Genomic DNA, 22,642 nt, shown 5'->3' with positions numbered 1-22,642 from the left:
ATTTTAATACAGGTGTGACAGTCTCCCCTCGTCATGGGGGAAGGGTTCCCTTTAAACCAGGCAAAGAGCTCTTCTCTGGGTCTGGAAAGGTCGAGAAGTGTTAAGAGGAGAATATGAAACTCAGTCTCTTCACTCTGGGGCCTGACCTGTCCACACACTGGTGGCCCACTTCTTAAAATTTTCCAAGCCTCATTAAACGGTAAAATAAAAGCGAGAAATGGGACAAGCCTCTTAGATAGCCTCACCCACCAGAGGCAGGGAGCAGAAGCAGAAGAACTACAATCCTGCAGCCTGTGGAAGGAAAACCACATTCGTAGAAAGACAAAAAGAAAAGGCAGAGGATTTTGCAGCAGATGAAGGAACAAGATAACCCCCCAGAAAAACAACTAAATGAAGTGGAGATAGGCAACCTTCCAGAAAAAGAATTCAGAATAATGATAGTGAAGATGATCAAGGACCTTGTTAAAAGAATGGAGGCAAAGATCAAGAAGATGTAAGAAATGCTTAACAAAGACCTAGAAGAATTAAAGGACAAACAAACAGAGATGAACAATACAATAACTGAAATGAAAAATACACTAGAAGGAATCAATAGCAGAATAACTGAGGCAGAAGAACAGATAAGTGACCTGGGAGACAGAATGGTGGAATTCACTGTTGTGGAACAGAATAAAGAAAAAAGAATGAAAAGAAATGAAGACAGCCCAAGAGACCTCTGGGACAACATTAAAGGCACCAACATTCACATTATAGGGGTCCCAGAAGGAGAAGAGAGAGAGAAAGGACCCGAGAAAATATCTGAAGAGATTAGAGTCGAAAACTTCCCTAACGTGGGAAAAGAAACAGCCACCCAAGTCCAGGAAGCACAGAGATTCCCATGCAGGATATACCCAAGGAGAAACATGCCAAGACACATAGTAATCAATTTGAAAAAAATTAAAGACAAAGAAAAATTATTGAAAGCAGCAAGGGAAAAATGACAAATAACATACAAGGGAACTCCCATAAGGTTAAAAGCTGATTTCTCAGCAGAAACTCTACAAGCCGGAAGGGAGTGGCACGATATATTTAAAGTGATGAAAGGGAAAAGCCTACAACCAAGATTACTCGATCCGGCAAGGATCTCAATCAGATGCAATGGAAAAATCAAAAGCTTTACAGACAAGCAAAAGCTAAGAGAATTCAGCACCACCATACCAGCTCTACAACAAATGCTAAAGGAACTTCTCTAAGTGGGAAACACAAGAGAAGAAAAGGACCTACAAATACAAACACATTAACAATTAAGAAAATGGTAATAGGAACATACATATCAATAATTACCCTAAACGTGAATGTATTAGATGCCCCAACCAAAAGACACAGGCTAGCTGAATGGATACAAAAAGAAGACCCATATATATGCTGTCTACAAGAGACCCACTTCAGACCTAGGGACACATACAGACTGAAAGTGAAGGGATGGAAAAAGATATTCCATGCAAATGGAAATCAAAAGAAAGCTGCAGTAACAATACTCTTATCAGATAAACTAGACTTTAAAATAAAGAATGTTGTAAGAGACAAGGAAGGACACTACATAATGATCAAGGGATCAATCCAAGAAAAAGATATAACAATTTAAAATATATATGCACCCAACATAGGAGCACCTCAATACATAAGGCAACTGCTAACAGCTATAAAAGAGGAAATTGACAGTAACACAGTAAGAGTGGGGGACTTTAACACCTCACTTACACCAATGGACAGATCATCCAGACAGAAAATTAATAAGGAAACACAAGCCTTAAATGACACAATAGACCAGATAGATTTAATTGATATTTATAGGACATTCCATCCCAAAACAGCAGATTAAACTTTCTTTTCAAGTGCACATGGGACATTCTCCAGGATAGATCACATCTTGGGTCACAAATCAAGCCTCGGTAAATTTAAGAAAATTGAAATCATATCAAGCATCTTTTCTGACCACCACACTATGAGATTAGAAATCAATTACAGGGAAAAAAATGTAAAAAACACAAACACATGGGGGCTAAAGAATACGTTACTAAATAACCAAGAGATCGCTGAAGAAATCAAAAAATACCTAGAGACAAATGACAACGAAAACATGATGATCCAAAACCTATGGGATGCAGCAAAAGCAGTTCTAAGAGCGACGTTTATAGCAATACAAGCCTACCTCAAGAAACAAGAAAAATCTCAAATAAACAATCTAACCTTACACCTAAAGGAACTAGAAAAAGAAGAACAAAGAAAACCCAAAGTTAGTAGAAGAAAAGAAATCATAAAGATCAGAGCAGAAATAAATGAGATAGCAACAAAGAAAACAATAGCAAAGATCAATAAAACTAAAAGCTGGTTCTTTGAGACAAAAAATAAAATTGATAAACCTTTAGCCAGACTCATCAAGAAAAAGAGGGAGAGGACTCAAATCAATAAAGTCAGAAATGAAAAAGGAGAAGTTACAATGGACCACAGAAATACAAAGCATCATAAGGGACTACTACAAGCAACCCTAAGCCAATAAAATGGACAACCTAGGAAAAATGGACAAATTCTTAGAAAGGTATAACCTTCCAAGGCTGAACCAGGAAGAAATAGAAAATATGAACAGACCAATCACAAGTAATGAAATTGAAACTGTGATTAAAAATCTTCCAACAAACAGAAGTCTGGACCAGATGGCTTCACAGGTGAATTCTATCAAACATTTAGAGAATAGCTAACACCCATCCATCTCAAACTCTTCCAAAAAATGGCAGAGGAAGTAATACTCCCAAACTCGTTCTATGAGGCCACCATCACCCTAATACCAAAACCAGTCAAAGATACTACAAAAAAAGATAATTAAAGACCAATATCACTGATGAATAGAGATGCAAAAATCCTCAACCAAATACTAGCAAACAGAATCCAACAGCACATTAAAAGTATCATACACCATGATCAAGTGGGATTTTTTATTCCAGGGATGCAAGGATTCTTCAATATATGCAAATAAATCAATGTGATACACCATATTAACAAATTGAAGAATAAAAACCATATGATCGTCTCCATAGATGCAGAAAAAGCTTTTGACAAAATTCAACACCGATTTATGATAAAAACTCCAGAAAGTGGGCATAGAGGGAAGCTACCTCAACATAATAAAGGCCATATACAACAAACCCACAGCAAACATCATTCTCAATGGTGAAAAACTGAAAGTATTTCCTCAAAGATCAGAAACAAGACAAGGATGTCCACTCTCGCCACTATTATTCATCATAGTTTTCGAAGTCCTACCCATGGCAATCAGAGAAGAAAAAGAAATAAAAGGATTACAAACTGGAAAAGAAGAAGTAAAACTGTTACTGTTTGCAGATGACATACTATACATAAAGAATCCTAAAGATGCCACCAGAAAACTACTAGAACTAATCAATGAATTTGGTAAAGTTGCAGGATACAAAATTAATGCACAGAAATCTCCTGCACTCCTATACACTAATGATGAAAAATCTGAAAGAGAAATTAAGGAAACACTCCCATTTACCATTGCAACAAAAAGAATACAATACCTAGGAATAAACCTACCTAAGGAGGTAAAATACCTGTACTCAGAAAACTGTAAGACACTGATGAAAGAAATCAAAGATGACACAAACAGATGGAGAGATATACCATGTTCTTGGATTGGAAGAATCAACATTGTAAAAATGACTATACTACCCAAGCAATCTACAGGTTCAATGTAATCCCTATCCAATTACTAGTGGCATTTTTTACAGTACTAGGACAAAATATCTTAAAATTTGTACGGAGACACAAAGACCCCGAATAGCCAAACAGTCTTGAGAGGAAAAAACGGAGCTGGTCAATCAGACTCCCTGACTTCAGACTATACTACAAAGCTACAGTAATCAAGACAATATGGTACTGCCACAAAAAACAGAAATATAGATCAATGGAACAGGATAGAAAGCCCAGAGATAAACCCACGCACCTATGGTCAACTAATCTATGACAAAGGAGGCAAGATTATACAGTGGAGAAAAGACAGTCTCTTCAATAAATGGTGCTGGGAAAACTGGACAGCTACATATAAAGGAATGAAATTAGAACACTCCCTAACACCATATATAAATATAAACTCAAAATGGATTAGAGACCTAAATGTAAGACCGGACATTATAAAACTCTTAGAGGAAAACACAGGAAGAACGTTTTTTGACATAAATCACAGAAAGGTCTTTTTTGATCCACCTCCTAGAGTAATGGAAATAAAAACAAAAATAAACAAATGGGACCTAATGAAACTTAAAAGCTTTTGCAAAGCAAAGGAAACTGCAAACAAGACAAAAACACAACGCTCAGAATGGGAGAAAATATTTGCAAACGAATCAACCGACAAAGGATTAATCTCCAAAATATATAAACAGCTCATGCAGCTCAATATTAAAAAACAAACAAAAAATGGGCAGAAGACCTGAATAGACATTTCTCCAAAGAAGACATACCAATGGCCAAGAGGCACATGAACAGCTGCTCAACATCATTAATTATTAGAGAAATGCAAATCAAAACCACAATGAGGTATCACCTCACACCAGTTAGAATGGGCATCATCAGAAAATCTACAAACAATAAATGCTGAAGAGGGTGTGGAGAAAAGGGAACCCTCTTGCACTGGTGGTGGGAATGTAAATTGATACAGCCACTATGGAGAACAGTATGGAGGTTCCTTAAAAAACTAAAAATAGAATTACCATACAACCCAGCAATCCCACTACTGGGCATATACCCAGAGAAAACCATAATTCAAAAAGACACATGCACCCCAATGTTCATTACATAATTCAAAAAGACACTATTTACAATAGCCAGGTCACGGAAGCAACCTAAATGCCCATCGACAGATGAATGGATAAAGAAGGTGTGGTACATATATATAATGGAATATTACTCAGCCATAAAAAGGAATGAAACTGGGTCATTTGTAGAGATGTGGATGGATCTAGAGACTGTCATACAGAGCGAAGTAAGTCAGAAAGAGAAAAACAAATATAGTATATTAACACATATATGTGGAACCTAGAAAAATGGTACAGATGAAACACTTTGCAGGGCAGAAACAGACACAGATGTAGAGAACAAACATATGGACACCAAGGGGGGAAGTGGCGGGGGCGGCTGTTGGTGGTGGGATGAATTGGGAGACTGCGATTGACATATATACACTAATATGTATAAAATGGATAACTAATAAGAACCTGCTGTATAAAAAAGTAAATAAAATAGGGGCTTCCCTGGTGGCACAGTGGTTGAGAGTCCACCTGCCAATGCAGGGGACGCGGGTTCATGCCCCGGTCTGGGAAGATCCCAGATGCCGCGGAGCGGCTGGGCCCGTGAGCCATGGCCGCTGAGCTTGCGCATCCAGAGCCTGTGCTCCGCAGTGGGAGAGGCCACGGCAGTGAGGGGCCCGCCTACTGCAGAAAGAAATATATATATATAAATTAATTAATTAAAAAAATAGAATTCAAAAATTTTTTTAAAAAGCGAGAAATGGTAAACATACAGAAACTAGTTACAAAACGATTTCTGTTTTGGCAAGGAAAGCAGTGAAATTAAGCAGCCACAGTAAAAGTAGAAAAATTCCGCTGGATGGAAAGGTCACAAAGGCCCAGATGTAAAGCTTTGTCACATTGGAAAGTAGGAGAAAACGAGGGCTGAGACCTGAGACATGAGCCCGGTCTTCTGTGTAGACACTGCCATGGAAAGCAAAGTGGGACACTTTTCACTGTCCTGGGTCAGCTCTTGCCAGTCAGAGGTGCTAAAAGGAGGCTTCTGACCAGATGGGCAATTTCTACCACCCAGACCAAGCAGGTTGGTCACTGCCCAGGTCACCAGATCCTTCCCCAGGACAGGTTCTTGTACGGGTCACCCCCGCTGCGCACCCCCTTCCCCCCAGCTGAGCTCCACACAACCAGACACGCTGCCCTGCAGTTCAAGAGCAGCAGCGATGTGACAGGTTGGTGGTAACAATCCTCCAGGATTGGGTTATACCAGCGGTCCCTGACCTTCTTGGCACCAGGGACTGGTTTCGTGGAAGACAATTTTTCCCTGGACCAGGGCGGGGGTGTTAACACTAGCGATGGGGAGCGGCGAGGAGCGGCAGATGAAGCTTTGCGTACTCACCCCGCCGCTCACCTCCTGCCGTGTGGCCCGGTTCCTAAGAGGCCACAGACCAGTACCGGTCTGCGGCCCGGGGGTTGGGGACCCCTGGGTTATACAAAGGGCTTTTTATATAAGTTATTCTATAACAAATACATATGGTAAATATACGAAATAATTCATTCAGTGTTTTCCATAACAAGGTAATGGATTTAAATGAACATACACAAGTAGATTACATGGAAGAGAATGTTATTCCCTGTCATTTTCATTTAACCAATAGTACAATTCAAAAATATCTCAATACAGTCATTCTAATACAGAATTTCATCAAAAGCAGGTTTTTAGAACAGGGCTATATTTTAAGATTTCATTTCAGTGATAAATGTTGTGTTAGATAATTTAAACAGATTTTTTTTCCCCCAGATGGATTTCCCAGCATTTTTAGTATGCTAATGTGCTTTTTGTAGATTTCCAAGAGGGGAATAAACTGTGCAGCAGTTGAAAACTGTTTTGATCACAGAACCTCAGGACAGGATATTTTGCTGGACCAGAGAGCTGTATAATACAATTTTGGAAACGCTGTTCTACTGAATGCTGTACTGCCCTATAACATATGAAAACCATTGTACAACCCCCTGAGAAACTAAGAATATAAAGCATATGAAGTGTTAGCTTCTGAAATTGACAAAAGTGTATCAGGTTACCCATCTATCAGGGTATGTACATTCAGAAGTTAATTAAGAAATCAACTGACAATGTCTAGAACAGTTATGCATGTTAATCAATAAAGATGGACTAGAATCAATGAAAGACACCTGGCTAAGCAAAACAACGTCTTTAGCTGCAATGTAAATCCATTGTTTTCCCCAAAGGAAGTATGCTTCAAGCCCCATGCGAGTGAGTGCACGCTCACAACCAAAGCACGCTGCCAGAAATAATTTATACTGAGGTACTTTACTGTGGGAATAAAATATAAAACTCTTCCCACAGCCAAGAGTTCCATTAGAAAATGAAAAATTCGGCCTCAGCGCAGACACAAATGCTCCTGGTCAACTTTCCTGCTCTGGGTTTCTTTGGGGCTGTGCCCACTGCAATACTGAGGATGCAGGAAGGGCCTCTAATACAGATGGACTTAGCCAACGAGGCTTCTGTAACCTACCCAGAGCACAAGACACAGGAAGCCTGTGCCTCCCTGTGTGAAGGAGGTGTTCAAATCAGGGGGCAGAGTCAATCCTGAATCCTACCAACATCGGTTACCTGGACTGGCCATAATCTCTGCTCTGTGCTCCCTTGAGCTGGTCTCGGCTGCCCACCTCTCTTTTCTAGTAGGTAAACCATTGCCAGAAGGTAAGTGCTGGAAACCAGAGCTGTGGAGATCCAAACCATGCCATTGCTTCACTGGTTTACTGCTCTAAGAAAAGGACTGAGGGGAGAGGGTGAAAGTATTGAAGAAATAAAGAGGGGAATAATCTGTGGCTTTCAAGTCTTCTGCATCCTCCCATGGTCCCAGATAATCAAGAGATAAATACCCTCTGTGAAATATTTTACAGATGACAGAACAAAACTGTGCTAGATAAAGGTGTTTTGAAGCAGAAAACCAGTGCTCTCAATATCCTCTTATACCATATTTCTTTACAAATAAAAACAATGTATATATATATACTTACATGTGTATGTATGTATATATATATATAATATATACATACATAGAAGTCTGGAAGAATATAAATCAAAATGTTAACAGTGATACACTTCAATGTATGTCAATTACACTTCAAAAGAGCTGCTTAAAAATGTAAAGAGTGGTTATCTCTAAGCTAGGAAAGATTATAGGCAGTTATCATTTTTTTTCTGCCTGTGTGTATTTTCCAAATTTTCTTGACTCTATATTCATTACTTTAATACTAAAAATGTGTAAAAATTATTTTCAAAAATCTTACACAATTCACTCAGTTTCTTGATGTTTGTGTAGTTCTTTGTACTTTATCAGTGTTTCGACATATTTAATGCATAAAACAGCAGAATGAAATATGATTATCATTTCAGAGAGGAGGAAACAGGCCCTGAGATGTTACAGAACTTGTTCAAAGAGCTAGTAAGTAGTAAAAACCAATAAAAGAATCCAGATCTCCTCTTCCAAACTCCACGACTTTTGTTCTCTTTTTCCTCACTATTTACTGTTTCTTGTGCCTTGGCTGCTTAAACGCCACAAGTATATACTTTGAACAAAAGCAGTAGAATAACTGTATAAGATTTAAGCAAAAAGAAACTTTTTTTCAAATTCAGTATTGGTTCAGGAGAGAAATGTAAAATACCGAGGGAGGTTTGGAGACCAAGAAGGCAATAGTCCAAGCGATAGAAAAACTTATCCTTTTAGTTGCTACCTCATACGCTCTCGGCTTCATTTCACCCCCATTCAGAAAGCGAAAAGGAAATGACAAAAATGGGACCAAAACACGCAGGGAGAGAAAGTACAGATGGCACCAAACAATGAAATAAAGCGTGAAGTATTTAGACACTGCTGTACTGGAGGTACCTTCATTCCTGCAGCGGCTGCTGGGCCACTGGGATCCACGGCCTGGATGTGGCATGGCTTACTGCCTCGCACCACAAAGCCCCAGCCTACTGCGTCACCAACAATCTAGAGAGGAAAACCACAATTAGCCATCAGCAGACGGTCCCTGGCAGTGTGCCCGCCCTTCCAAGACAGAGAAAAGCCAAGACTAAAGGCATGCCATGAGATACCTCTTCTCCACTTCATCTCTACCCTGTCAGGGGAACAGGACTCTTCTATCACAAACACAGGCTTATATCTCTGTGCGGAAAACATGGTCATGAAACACCTGTTTGGCAGAAAGAAGCTTCTTCTGTGAGGTCACTACTCAATCAATAACTGGCAGATGGCCTCTTTCTTAGGCTGCTATGCCGTTGAATATCAGACTCAAATGGGAAGTCTGAAGATCTTAAAAATATGGTTGAAATTTCCCTTCAGATCCAGTTTCTCTTCCCCTGCATCCAAAGGATTCTTTCCTGATGCTCTTGATACGTCACTGAACTTTTTTTTTTATTGGAGTATATTTGCTTTACAATCATTGAAGTTTAAAGTAACCATTTAAATTACTAATGGGGGAAACCATGAAGAGTCTTGGCTCTCTTGAAACCCAATTTTCTGTACCAAGAAAAGACAGTGAAAAAGTACATAAAGTTCACTTTGGTCCAGTTCACTTCCAGTTGACCAGTTCACTCTGGTCCAAAAGTTGTTTGAAACTGGAGGGTGACTTTCCTTATAGAATCATAATTAGAATTGTCAGTTACATTCTCTGGGCAGCTCCCAGACATGTCTCTAATACATACCCCAACTGAAATAGAGACGACAGCCATTCACAGTCAATTACTAGCAATGCTGGCATTGCTATTTAAAACCGAAAAGAAATACAGCTAAAAAATACAATCCAATGTCTCTTGAATGCTGGAGACTGAGGAAAAGTAGGGAAGCAACTGAAATTTTTGTGACCATTCTCAAAAAGACTTTTAGGGCAGGTTTTAGTGTCGATGAACTCGTATTAGTTTTTGCTTGTCTGAGAAGTTCTTTATTAGGTATTTCATTGGCTTTAGGGTTTGCTGCTCTTAGTTCATTATACCTAATTGCACTTCCAAATGTCCAGTTTACCTTTTCCCTGATACAGACATATTACCAGTGTTTTTTTCATATTGACTGGCTAGGACTGGACCCATCCTGTTTTAATTCCTTAGTGCTCAGGACGTGAAGTAGTCCTCGACAAATGTTCCTAGCACAAATGAGTGTGGAAACCTTTTTCCCCACCCTGAGGTATTAAAACAAAAATTAGAAGACTACAGGAAAGATGACAAGTATTTTAAAGAAGACGTCAATATAGATGTGAGGAGACAAAGAGACAGAGTCAAGTTGACAGGAAGTGGGTGAGGTGATGTCAAGCAGAGAACGTGGATTCTGTTTGAAGAAGACCAGTGGGGGACTCCCCTAGTGGTCCAGCGGTTTAGACGCCGTACTTCCACTGCAGGAGGCATGGGTCCGATCCCCAGTCAGGGAAGTTCCACATGCCTCAGGGTGCGGCCAAAAAAAAAGAAAAGAAAAGAATACCAGTGGGACCCTAGGAGTAGAAGGAAGGCTGAAGGACCTCCAAGAAAGGGCAGGTGGTCAGGAGGTGATCACAGTTATGCAGTGCGCCCAAATCAGGTGCTTGTATAACTCAAGGCACGATAACATTGTCAAAAACGTCATTCCTTATGGTAGAACAATCTATGCCGTCGTTTTCTCTATCTTAAGACTTCCCTCATGTCTTAAATAATTTTTAGAATTAACTATAATGCAGAAGGGATCATTAGCATTATTTGTTCTACCATCTGCCTTTGAATCTGTCAATATATTAGAATAAGTACATAATGGAAATCTTTTTTTAAGGACACATCAAAAGGAATTTTAAATGCTGTATTAATAATGAATTATATCAAGTCCTAATACATTTTAGTGCCTAAAGGTCAAGAAAGTCTACTATTATAATCATGCTCAAAACAAAAGGGAAATTGGGAGAAGCTTTTCAATTCCGTCCCTAAGCTACATATGGACACACTGCCATGTTGACATGGCCCAGACAAACGAGCAGCACAGGAGAAAAACCAAATGATGAGCCTACCGTGAATGTCTTCCTCGCATACGGAGCCCCGGGAGTCAGGAGTTCCTCAGAAGTGACGGGTCTTTTTAACACTGTAAGACAGACACAGTGTCAAGGTACAGACCCTTCTGAGCCCTCTGTTCTTTCATTCAGCAGATATTTACTTAATGCCTCATGTGTGACATCAGTGACCAAAAGTGGCAAAGATCCCTGCCTCCCAGTTTATATTCTAGCCGCACAGAGGCAGAAAATATTAGCAAACATAAATAACCCTAAACCTAACTTACAGAGCTACAGAAAGCAGAGACGGGAGCAGGGGGAGGGGAAGCAAGAGTGCCAGGGGTGGGGTAAGCAGTGGCTTGACATTTTTCTATAAAGGAAAAGACCACATTTTCTAGTTCCTGAATTTCTTTCTCTTAGACCTTGATGTGCATTCAACATGTCAAAATTACGAGAAATCCTTAAAGATGTTAAAAAAAAAAAAAGGAATTCTGACTCTGGCCATCTGATAACCATTTCCACTCCATACAAACCCCTCCCCCATCATACCATACACGCCCCATTCACCAAAGCCTCACGGATTTCCTTATTAATACCCCAGATTGCGGGTACGCACTGCCTTTTGCCTTGAATCGTAACACTGGGGAACTCTTCTGCATAATTAACGTGCTAGGTACTATGTTAGGCGCTTTAAATATATTCTATTATTTAATCATCACAAGAACTAATGGGTTCATTTCATCCTTATCCCTATTCTATTCGGGAGGAAACAGAAGCTGAGAAAAGTTAAATAGCTTGTGTCCAAGGCCTCAGAGTCAACAGGAAGTAGAATTAAGATTTAAACTCGGGCTTCCCTGGTGGCGCAGTGGTTGAGAGTCCGCCTGCCAATGCAAAGAGAAGGGGTCCATGGTTGAGGATTCTGACCTTTTTATTCCCTGTCACTCAACTGCCTCCAGGCCCCTACCCACACAAGCCCCTCTGGGGTTTATGAACGTGGATGTAGGAATCACACTGTACTTGTGATATTTGACAATATCGACCATTTATTTTTATTACACTTTTTCCCTATTTTTATTGAGATATAATTGACATATAACATTATATTAGTTTCAGGTTACAACAGAATGGTGCATATATTATGAAATGATCAACTACTCCAGTTGACATCATCACCTCACATGGCTACAAACTTTTCTTTTTCTTGAAATGAGAGCTTTTAAGATCTACTCTCTTAGCAACTTTCAAATACACAACCCAGTATCATTAACCATAGTCACCTTGCTGTACATTACATTCCCCAGGACTTACCTATAAACTGGAAATTTGTACCTTTTGACCCCTTTCACCCATCTGGTCCACCCAACCACCAATCCCCGCCCACCGACCAACCCCCCTCTGCCAGTCACCAATTTGTTCTCTGTATATATGAGTTTTTTGTTAGATTCCACATACAAGTGAGATCATATGACATTTGTCGTTCTTTGCCTGACTTACTTCACTTAGCACAATGCCCTCAAGGTTCATTCATTTTGTTGCAAATGGCAGGATTTCCTTCATTTTTATGGCTGAATAATACTCCGTTGTGTACGTGTGTATATGTATGTGTGTGTGTGTGTGTGTGTGTGTGTATTTATATACATACAAAAAAAGTACCACATTTCCTTTATCCATTCAACCATTGATGGGCACTTAGGTTGTTTCCATGTCTTGGCTATTATAAATAATGCTGCAATAAACATGGGGTACAGAGAGCTTTTCAAATTAGTGTTTTCATTTCCTTTCGATAAATACTCAGAAGTGAAATTGCTGGATCACATGGTAGTTCTACTTTTAATTCTTTTTTAAGGAACCTCCGTACTGTTTCCCATAGTGGCTACACCAATTTACATTCCCGTCAACGGTGCAAGAGGGTTCCCTTTTCTCCACACCCTCTCCAGCATTTGTTATATGTGTTCTTTTTGACGATAGCCATTCTGACAGGGATGAGGTAATATCTCATTGTGGTTTTGAATCACACTATATTGTAATATTTGGCAACAATACTGATCATTTAATACACTTTCTCTCTTATGTTAAAAAATGTAGAAACTTTGAAACCTAGGGAATTATTTCTAGCTTACTCTTTTCATATCCTTGGGAACTTATTTACTCATCACAATGATACTGATCATGTTACTTTCTGTAGCACTTTCTTTATCTGAATTAGGGCATTTATATAGAGTGTTAAAAAATATATCCTGATGGATATCTAATGATTAATTTTAAATGCCTTACTGTGAAGCCTGCTTACCTGCTTGAGAGAAAAAAAATCACAGATGAGCTCCCTGCATCTTGGGAACCCTCTTAGAGTGAAAGAGAAGCTTGTCAGAATACAGGTAAGAGGTAGGACTTACGAACCACAATGAAGTCCTGACAGCTTTGGTCCTTAGAGACCCAAAAAAGGCAACCTGACCTTTCTTTTCTGTCTGCATATCAGTAATCTCTTCCCTTTGAGTGGAGGGCTAAGGAGAAAGAGGAAACAATGCAAACCTACCTCAGGGAAGATGAATGTGTAATTTAAGCAATTAACACTTTGTTCCTCCTTCTACTCTGGTAAAAGCATCAAAAACATGTAAAATGGCTTTAGCACAACTAACCCTTTCCTGAAATTGAAGCTTCTGATTCTAACTTGGACGTATCAGATTTCTACCAGGGTTTCAAACATGCTATTTCAAACAATATAGTTCTTCTCATTCTACCTTATCAGCAGTGCTCTATTAATTGAAAAACCTGGTAATATATGGGTTCTGGAAGATTTTCCAGCCAGAGACAGTGTGGAAGCAAATTTCTTCATTTACTTGCAGGTTACAACTTTATTCTTAGAGCTAACCCTCCAGAAGACAGCAAAAAAAGAAGAAAAGAAAAAGTTAGATGAAGAAAAACACCTAGACAACAGCATTAGATGACTATTTTCTCTCAAAGCCCTTTAACAACATCTATTTGTCCTTATTCTCATGAGTGCATTTTTTTTTCCTCAAAGAGATGATGTGCTCACTGAGGGATGGGGTCATGACCTCTCATCTTTGTATCCCCAACATCTGGTAATAAGGAAACGGCATGAACAAAGGAACAAAGTGCCTTCCCTGAAGGTGATACATGGAACTGAGGGTAGACAGGGCACTAAACAAATGGAGTGGAAGGTGTTTTCAAGGCCATGGTTATCACGATGGACCAGGCAAGCTAATCCTGGAAAGGAGGTGGGTGAGCACAGTGAGAAGGTGGTGGTATCGATGGGTTACAGGTTCCTGTGGGGCTTGAAGAACTGATTAGATCTAAGTACAAGTTCATTAACAATCTTTGTGCCTAGGTTTTTTTTCTGGAATGTAAAAGCCATGGAGGTTGGTGAGTAGAGTTTGAAACCACAAGGCACCAACAGTCCACTGCAGGGATGGCTAGGTTTGCAGAGATCCAAGCTTCTTCCTTAGGGGTGCGGAGACCCAACAGATCTTTGCATCAGTTGCAGTCTGGGACAGCGCTATCTCCCCTGCTGTTTGCTGCTCAAACCTTCCTTCAGGACTGAGTGTTTCCTCCCAGTGCTGGGACTGCTAACAGCAGACAGCCCTCAGACAGCCAGTGTTCTCAACTGTCCTTGGAACTCTCTCTCCAAAGACAGCCGCTTTCCCCAGGTCACGCCTTCCTCCCAGGGGCAGCCAACATCCAATGACTGATCAAGGTGAGGGTATAAAAGCCTGGCCACCTCACCCCAAATCGGGACAACTCTAAAAGACCATCCCAACTCCAGAGCTCCACCTGGGGTGAGCCGCAGCCTTCACGGGGACTGCACTGCAGCCCAATTCTCCCTCGGCCCAAACCCACGTCCTTCCCTTGCATCCAAGGGGTGCTGTCCCCCAAGAGCACAATGTAACAAGATGCTCCCACGCTAGTCTCCCTCTGCCTGAGAATCCGCTTCCCGGGGAGCCCCGCCTGCACACAGGCCCAGGTCCCCCACAGTCACGGTCAGAGACGGGGCCGCTTGTCAGCCACTCACCAGACTTGGGGTTGCAGAGCACGGGGGGGCTGCCGCTGGCGGGGGGGCTGCCGCTGAAGTAGCCGCTGCCGCCGCAGCTGCTCATGCTGCTTCTCCGCATGGCAGACACGATCTTGACCTCCTTGCTGGGGCTGACTGTGGGCCGGGAACACACAGAGTCACCGACGGTGATGGTCTCGGCTCCCCAGAGCATGCACGCCGGCTTTCAGCTGCCAGGTACAGTGAGGCAGGTCACGTGTGCCGGGATAAAGCACTCTGGCCTTGGCGTCGGAAAAGCAAGGGTTTGAGTGGCAGCTCTGCCCGACGAATAGCACAGCCTGGGGCCATTCCCTCCGGTTTTCTAAACGTACAGTTTCCCCAACTGTAAAGTGGGCAGAATGCCATCTCATGGGACTGGTGCAAGGAGTGGATTATATATTTAAAAGTACTCAGTTACATAAAATATTATTTTAAGAACTACCGAGTCCACGCTAAGCATCCCTGAGAGGATGTAAATTAAGTGCTGGCGAGACGCTTAATGAGTTAACAGTGATGATAAGTGCCTCCTGGTTGAAGATTAAATCTTTAATCACCCAGAGCCACAGAAGGAGATTAAAACACAGAGCACAACTTCAGGCTTTGAAGGTGTATGTGAGGCAGCAGCTTCAGTGATATGATCTCGTTCTCTCCACTATGGAGTTGGCTGGCTCTCAACGAGGGAAAGGGAGCCCTTAAGGCATATGATCCAATGAAAGAAACCATGGAGAGTGCTCTGCTCAGTGCCTGGCACATGGGAAGCATAAAATCAAGGCTGGCTTTTATGGTGACCATGGTTACTGTATCCTTCTCATCATCATCACTTGTTCACGTCTACGGGGCCCACTGAAAAACAGGCAAACCTCAGTACCAGCGAAGACGTGAACGGTTCCTCTGCGTCTGCAGGAGACGGCAGCCTTAGGGACACACAGCTGGTGCGCATCTAAGCACAGGCCTAGGCTCCTGACCCTTGGCTAGTGTTTACTTTCCTGGAGTGGCTATTGGCTCCTTCTCTGCTCCATCCCAGCTGTGTCTGAGGAACCTCGGATGTAGAAGGTTGGGTAGGAGCCGGTATAATATAAGCACTGGGATAAGACAGAACTGGTGCAAGACCCAGCCCTGTCCATCACTTTCTAGCTGTGTGACCTTGGGTAAGCCACTCAACTTCTCCATGCCTCAGTTTCTTCATCTGTACAATGGAGATAAGAAAAGTCTTTCCTTGAAGAGTAATAGAATTAAACGAGAAAATGTATGCAACCAAGCTTGGATCTGTGCCAAGGGCACAGAAAGTTCTCAATACATCTAGTTGTAAGTGTTCTCACGGTCTGCTCCTATTCATAACCAAGACACATTTTCATTTTGCTCTGGGTTTCGGGTGAAGCCCATAACTTCCAAACCTTAGGCCAATCAGTTTCTCAAGTCAATGTCAAAGTTTTCAGAGGAGTTGAAGACATCCTGTTAAGCACCTCACCCACTTACACAGAATGACACACCAAGTTAACCTTTTCTGGGTGAATGGGATTATTTTATATTTTGTTTAAATGGGGTTATCTTTGCGAACATCAGTCAGCATTTCTGTCCAGGTTAATTGTCAATATGGGACAGTCTGACCTACCATACAATGTCCCAGGCTGTGCCTTCTGAGCACCCGTGTCTACCTTTCACTGTTTTAATTTGTTCTGTGTGATGGATTGATAATCGGTTGCCTTTTAGTTGTATATGCCCTAAGAAGACTTTATTCATCCTTAAAATATACAGCTTCTCAATGCTGTGACTTAGAAAACTGGATAATTAACGATATGTAAGGATTGTTTGTAAATAAAAAGTAAATAAGGTAGGAGTGAGAGCTTGAGTGGTCTTCTATAATTCAAATACATAGTGTTATAAAACAGAGTTCTTAGCATGTATGTTGGCTGCACAGGAACAATCTGGTTGTATGTGTGTATGGTTTCTTTTGGGGGGAGTAATAAATAAATAAATAAAATTTTGGTTATCAATAAATACAAATTTTCTGAAGAACAGAATTTCACAAAGGTGAGTTACAACTATGTTATTTCTCAGAAGACAGATCTATATGATCAAACAAACAAGGGAACTGACATACCTGACATAAAACTGGTAGATTTCCGATTGTCATGGCTCTGCTTCCTCAGGCAGAAGGGGCTGTCATGAGTTTCCTGGGAGGAGGGGGATTTTTCATTGAGCAGCTCCATCAGTCTTCGCCTCCGCCGGAAGTTCATTCTGAACTGGTAGAGAAGATTGCTGTCCACAAACGGGTGCTTGTTGGACACTGGGGAGAAGAAACAGTAGATGAGGGCTGCCTGGCCACTAAGCACTGTAGCCAGGAGACTCCAGCCAACAGGAGGAAAAGTCTTGAGAAAGGGTTTAGTTCTACAGATGTCCCAGGAGCTTGCAGTCCACACATGGTCCCAGATTCTTTCCACATGTCATGCATTTTAAAAATCTGCTAACCAATTCCTCTGGGGGAACTCTGCCTGATCTCACCCCAATCTAAGCTACACTCCTCCTGGTATTGTGCAGGCTCCTACTTTACCCCCATCTGAGCACTTGTCACACACGCTCTCATTGTCCCTCAACTTCTCTGTCTTTCCCACTAACCTCTAGGCTCTTTGGGGCAGTGATCGTGGCTTCATTTAGTCATGTGTCCACTGGGCCCAGCACACTGCTTGTCCCAGAGCAGCACGGCCATTCATTTTTAAACTTTTTATCTTGTGATAATTATAGAGAGTTGCAAAATAATATAGAGACCACATAGTATATGATTCCATTCATATGAAATATGAAATATGAATATGAATATTCCATTCATATGAAATATCCAGAACAAGGAAATGTGCAGACACAGAGTAGACTGGGTGGTTGCCAGGGGCTGGAGGGGATCTAGGGGGTTGGGGATGTTAACTGAAGTGTGAGATTCCTTTTTGAGGTGATAAAAATGGTCTAAAATTGACCGTGGTGATGATTGCATATATCTGTGAATATACTAAAAACCAACGAATGGTATGCTTTAATATGAGTGAATGGTATGGTATGTGGACTATATCTCACCAAAGCTGCTGAAAAAATCAACAGCAACAAGAAATAGTAGAGAGTCCCCGTGTACTCTTCAGCCAGATTCCCCCAGTGGTTTCATCTTACAGAAATAACTAAAGTACAATATCAGACAAAGACATTGACATTAGTACAATCTATAGACTTTATTCAGATTTCACCAGTTTTTACGTGCACTCATTTGTGTGTGTGTGTGTGTGTGTGTGTGTGTGTGTGCATTTTTAGGCAATTTTATCACATGTACTGATCTCTGTAACCACCGCCACACTCAAAGCACAGGACTGTTCCATCATGACAAAGGGACTCCCTCATGCTAACCCCTGATAGCCTCCCACTCCAATCCTTAATGTCTGGCAACCATTAGTATGTTCTCCACCTCTGCAATGTTACCACTTAGATAATTTTATAGAAATGGAATCAAACTTTATGCAGCTGTTTAAGATTGATGCTAAATGAATGAATGGCTATCCAGATAAAGGCTGGTTACTTCCCAAGGAAAATCTACACTTTTGAGCACCTAATCACGCCAGGTCATCAACTCAAAATCAATAATAACAATAGCTAACCTTCATACAGCATATTCTATGAATTCAGCATTATTTTAAATGCTTCATTTGTATTAATTCCTTTAATTTTAACAACAGCCTTGGGTATAGTTACTGTTACTTTCTTCCTTATTTTTTGATGAAGAAACTGAAGCCCAGAGATATGAGTAAGACCCAAAGAAGACACAGTAAATGGCAGAGGTAGAAATATAACTACAGTATCTGACTCCAGAGTTCAAGTTCCAAATTATTACTCTCAACTGCCTCTCTGAAAAACAATTCCTGGGCTTCTTTAGGTTCTCATAAAGCACTGAAGTAATGTTACATAAAACTGCTAATGTATGGCTACCAGGCTAAATTTACATCCAATTCTACATTACCATTTATATCTCGGGGAGCTACTGTGGTCTATTCGCAAGTTTATATTCTGAGTTCTAATCGTGGAGTTGTGAAACAGGCAAGACATCAAGCTCCAAAAGCCATGTTCCTAGGTCATTTTGTCTCTGGGAAGTAACCAGGAACCCTGCAAACTGGCCAGCGTCATGCTGAAGTCCCAACCCCCCAAAATTGAAAACAATTGAATAGATTTTACAAAAATATATATATAATGAGCACGTGAGAAGCTCAACCTCATTAGTTAATATGGAAATGCAAATTAAAATCACAATGAGATGCCACTTCACACCCACTAGAATCACTAAAATAAAAAGAATGACAGCATCAAATGTCGGTGAGGATATGGAGCAACTGGAACTCTCATTTTGCAGGCAGGAATATAAATGGTAAAACCAGGTTGGAGAATAGTCTGACAGATCTTATAAAGTTATACAGATATCTACCCTATGTCCCCACAATTCTTAGGGATCCACCCACAACAAATGAAAACATACATCGCCCAAAATGTTCATTGCAGTCTTATTCATAATAGCCAAAAACTGGGGACAACCTGTCCATCAACAGGAGAATGGATAAGTAAATTGTAGATACAATGAAACACTACGTGACAATAAAAAGGAATGAGCTGCTGACACATAAAACAACGTGGATTAATATCAAAAGCATTAAGTTGAGTGAGAAAAGCCAGACACAAAAAACATACACTGAGTGACTTAATTTACATGAGGTTTAAGAATAGAGGAAATTCACATATAATGATAGAAATCAGAAAGGGGAAGGGGAGAGGATTGACTGGAAAGGAGTAAGAGGAAACTTTCTGGGGTGATGAAAATGTTCTATATCTTGTTTTTACATGAATATATACATTGTCAAAATGCACCAAACTAAACATTTAAGATATGTATATTTCATTGTAGGTTAAGTATATGTATGTTAATAAAAAGGAAACAAACAACAACAACAAGTCTTATAAATGGACTGGGAGACTAGGAACAACAGAGTCTTAACAGGGACTTCCCTGGTGGTCCAGTGGTAACGAATCCACCTTCCAATGCAGGGGGCACGGGTTCGATCCCTGGTCAGGGAACTAAGATCCCACATACCGCGGGCAACTAAGTCCGTGTGCCACAGATACAGAGCCCACGTGCCCTGGAGCCCGCGGGCCACAACTAGAAAGAAGGCCATGCACCTCAACGAAGACCCCGCATGCCGCAACTAAGACCCGACACAGACAAAAAAAACAAATTAATTAAAAACAAAAACAAAAAATAGAGCTTAACACTGTAAACCCACATTGCCAATATAAGATGCTACATAATGTTAATGCCCAAATAATCATTTGGCTATTAACCACTGGGTATATGGTCAGTCTCAGAAAGGAGTGGTCCTTATAGTATAATTCACCCACTTAATGTGCATAGTTCTATATATATTCTAGTCTATACTATATTCACAGAGTTGTGCATCCCATCATCACAATCAATTTTAAAACATGTCCATCACCCCCAAAAGAAACCCAACACTCCTTAGCTATCACTTCCAATCTGCCCATAACCCCTAGGCAACCCCTAGGCAAGCACTAATCAACTTTCTGTCTCTGTAGATTTGTCTATGTTGGGCATTTCATATAAATAGAGTCATATAAGATATGGTCCATTGTGACTTGCTTCTTTCACTTGGCATAATGTTTACAAGGTTTATCCACGTAATGCCATGTATCGGTACTTCACTGCTTTTTACTGCCAAATAATATTCCATTGTATGGACATACTGTATTTTGTTTATCCATGCATCAGTTGATGGACACTTGAGTTGTTTTCACTTCCTGGTTATAATGAATAATGTTATTAACATTCATATACAAATTTTTGTGTGGACATATGTATTCATTTCTCTTAGGTTTACAACTAGGAGTAGAATGGCAGGATCACATGGTAACCCTACGCTGTATGCCAGGTTCTTCTCCAAAGAGGATGCCCCATTTTACATTCCCACCAACAGAGCAGGGGGTCCTAATTGTTCCACATCCTTAGCAACCCTTGTTATTCTCTATCTTTTTTGTTACACTTGTCCTAATGGCTGTGTAGTGGTATCTTATTGTGATTTTGACTTTCATTTCCATGATGGCTTATAACGTTGAACATATTTTTACGCGCTTATTGTCTATGTGCCTATCTCCTTTGGAGAACTGTCTATCCAAATCCTTTGTCTATTTTTTTAATTGGATTGTCTTTAAAAAAAAGAGATTTATTTTTTAAAGCAGTTTTAGGTTCACAGCAAAACTGAGCAGAAAGTGCAGAGTTCTCATATACTCTCTGCCCCCCAACACACAACTTTGCTCTACCATCAATTATCGAGAAAGGAACAGATGTTACAATTGATGAATGTACACTAATACATCATTATTATCCAGAGTCCATAGTTTACATTAGGGTTCACCTTGATGTTGAACATTCCACAGATTTTGTCAGATGTATCTACCATTATATTGGGTTGGCCAAAAAAGTTCATTCAGGTTTTTTCTGTAAGATGTTATGGTATATAGTATCATACAGACTATTTTTGCTGTTCAAACAGGCTCTACTAGCTATGCTAGTAGCTTACTTGCTATATGCCACTGTACTAACTTTACAAATATTATACAATACTGTCCTCACAATCACTCTGTAAGTGATTTACAGTGCAAGAATTGAGACTGAAGTTACTTCAGTAACTTCCCCAAGGCCACACAACTTTGGCTTCTGATCCAAAAGCAACATGTTTACTTAGAAACACAGGCCACAAGAGATTGGAAAAGACTCTAAAGTTATAGTAAAATGTCACCTTCTCCAACACTCAACTTCCATGTTCATCACAGAGTACATTTTTTATTTTCTTTCTGTCACCCATACACCTAGCGATCGGCAGTCTTTTTGTGACACCACACTGTAGCGTAATATGGGTTTATTTGCTTGGGGGAGCACATCTCTTTCCCCAACTAAGTCACTCTGCTTGAGAGCCTGGGCTGTGTCTTAATCATTGTGGCATCCTCAAACTACTACATGTTTGGGTCAGAGTAGGTGCTCTGTAAATGGCTAGAAGTGAATTGTCCATGGTGGGTAGACAAAGGGATATGAAGCACATCCAGAATACAGCTAACTTTGAACTACCTAGTGGCTAGTTATGTAGCAACCAGTCAACCTGTGGGCTCATGGTATGTCATGAAGAGTGTGTTGGGCCATGGGGAAATTGCAACATTAAGGACAATGGATTTAGTTTTTCCTAAAAATAAGTATATTCCATTTAAAGGCTTTCATTTATTCTAAAATTATATCATCACAACTTTTTTGTTGTTCATTCACCCGCCCATTTATTCAACTAACGTTTATTGAGTCAGGATGACTATATGCCAGGTATTTTTCTTGCCCAGTGTTTTATGAAATTATGGTAAAAACAGAAGTTCTTTTTTTTAAGTATTCATTCTTGGCAAAAATTTTTTTTTGGACTGTGAAATTCAAAAATTCTATAAACCACTGGGAAAATAATCTAATACAATGTATTAAGAATTACATTAACCCTTTTATCAATAATGTTTACTGGTTCAACAGCCTCCTTGGGTATTTCACAAACAGAATCACATCGCTTCTAGGTCAACACCAGCAAATGCAATCTAGGGTTGCGACTGTATTTATCATCCACATTTGCTAATGAATAACTCTTCTGGTTACATGAATATCAGAGTCTCAGAAATGTGGGTCCCTATCAAGAGAGTACACCCTGCTAAA

The 22,642-nt window shown here is 40.4% G+C and overlaps 1 protein-coding gene across 4 annotated transcripts in view; it reads right to left on the bottom strand.

The window, feature by feature from the left end:
• Positions 1–22,642, bottom strand: part of DEPTOR (DEP domain containing MTOR interacting protein) — a 141,820-nt gene that overhangs the window by 33,988 nt on the left and 85,190 nt on the right. For 3 of the 4 annotated variants that reach the window (XM_059995124.1, XM_059995126.1, XM_059995125.1), the window contains exons 5-8: positions 16,970–17,155; positions 14,851–14,985; positions 10,845–10,915; positions 8,708–8,812 (exon numbers count right to left, since the gene is read on the bottom strand). In XM_059995124.1, coding sequence (XP_059851107.1) covers positions 8,708–8,812; positions 10,845–10,915; positions 14,851–14,985; positions 16,970–17,155 — 497 coding nt within the window. The remainder of the gene's footprint in view (positions 1–8,707; positions 8,813–10,844; positions 10,916–14,850; positions 14,986–16,969; positions 17,156–22,642) is intronic. The other variant, XM_059995127.1, reaches the window with a different exon arrangement.

The sequence above is a fragment of the Delphinus delphis genome, chromosome 17 (assembly GCF_949987515.2).
Source record: "Delphinus delphis chromosome 17, mDelDel1.2, whole genome shotgun sequence".
NCBI classification, from domain to species: domain Eukaryota; kingdom Metazoa; phylum Chordata; class Mammalia; order Artiodactyla; family Delphinidae; genus Delphinus; species Delphinus delphis.
This window is presented reverse-complemented; position numbering and strand designations above follow the sequence as displayed.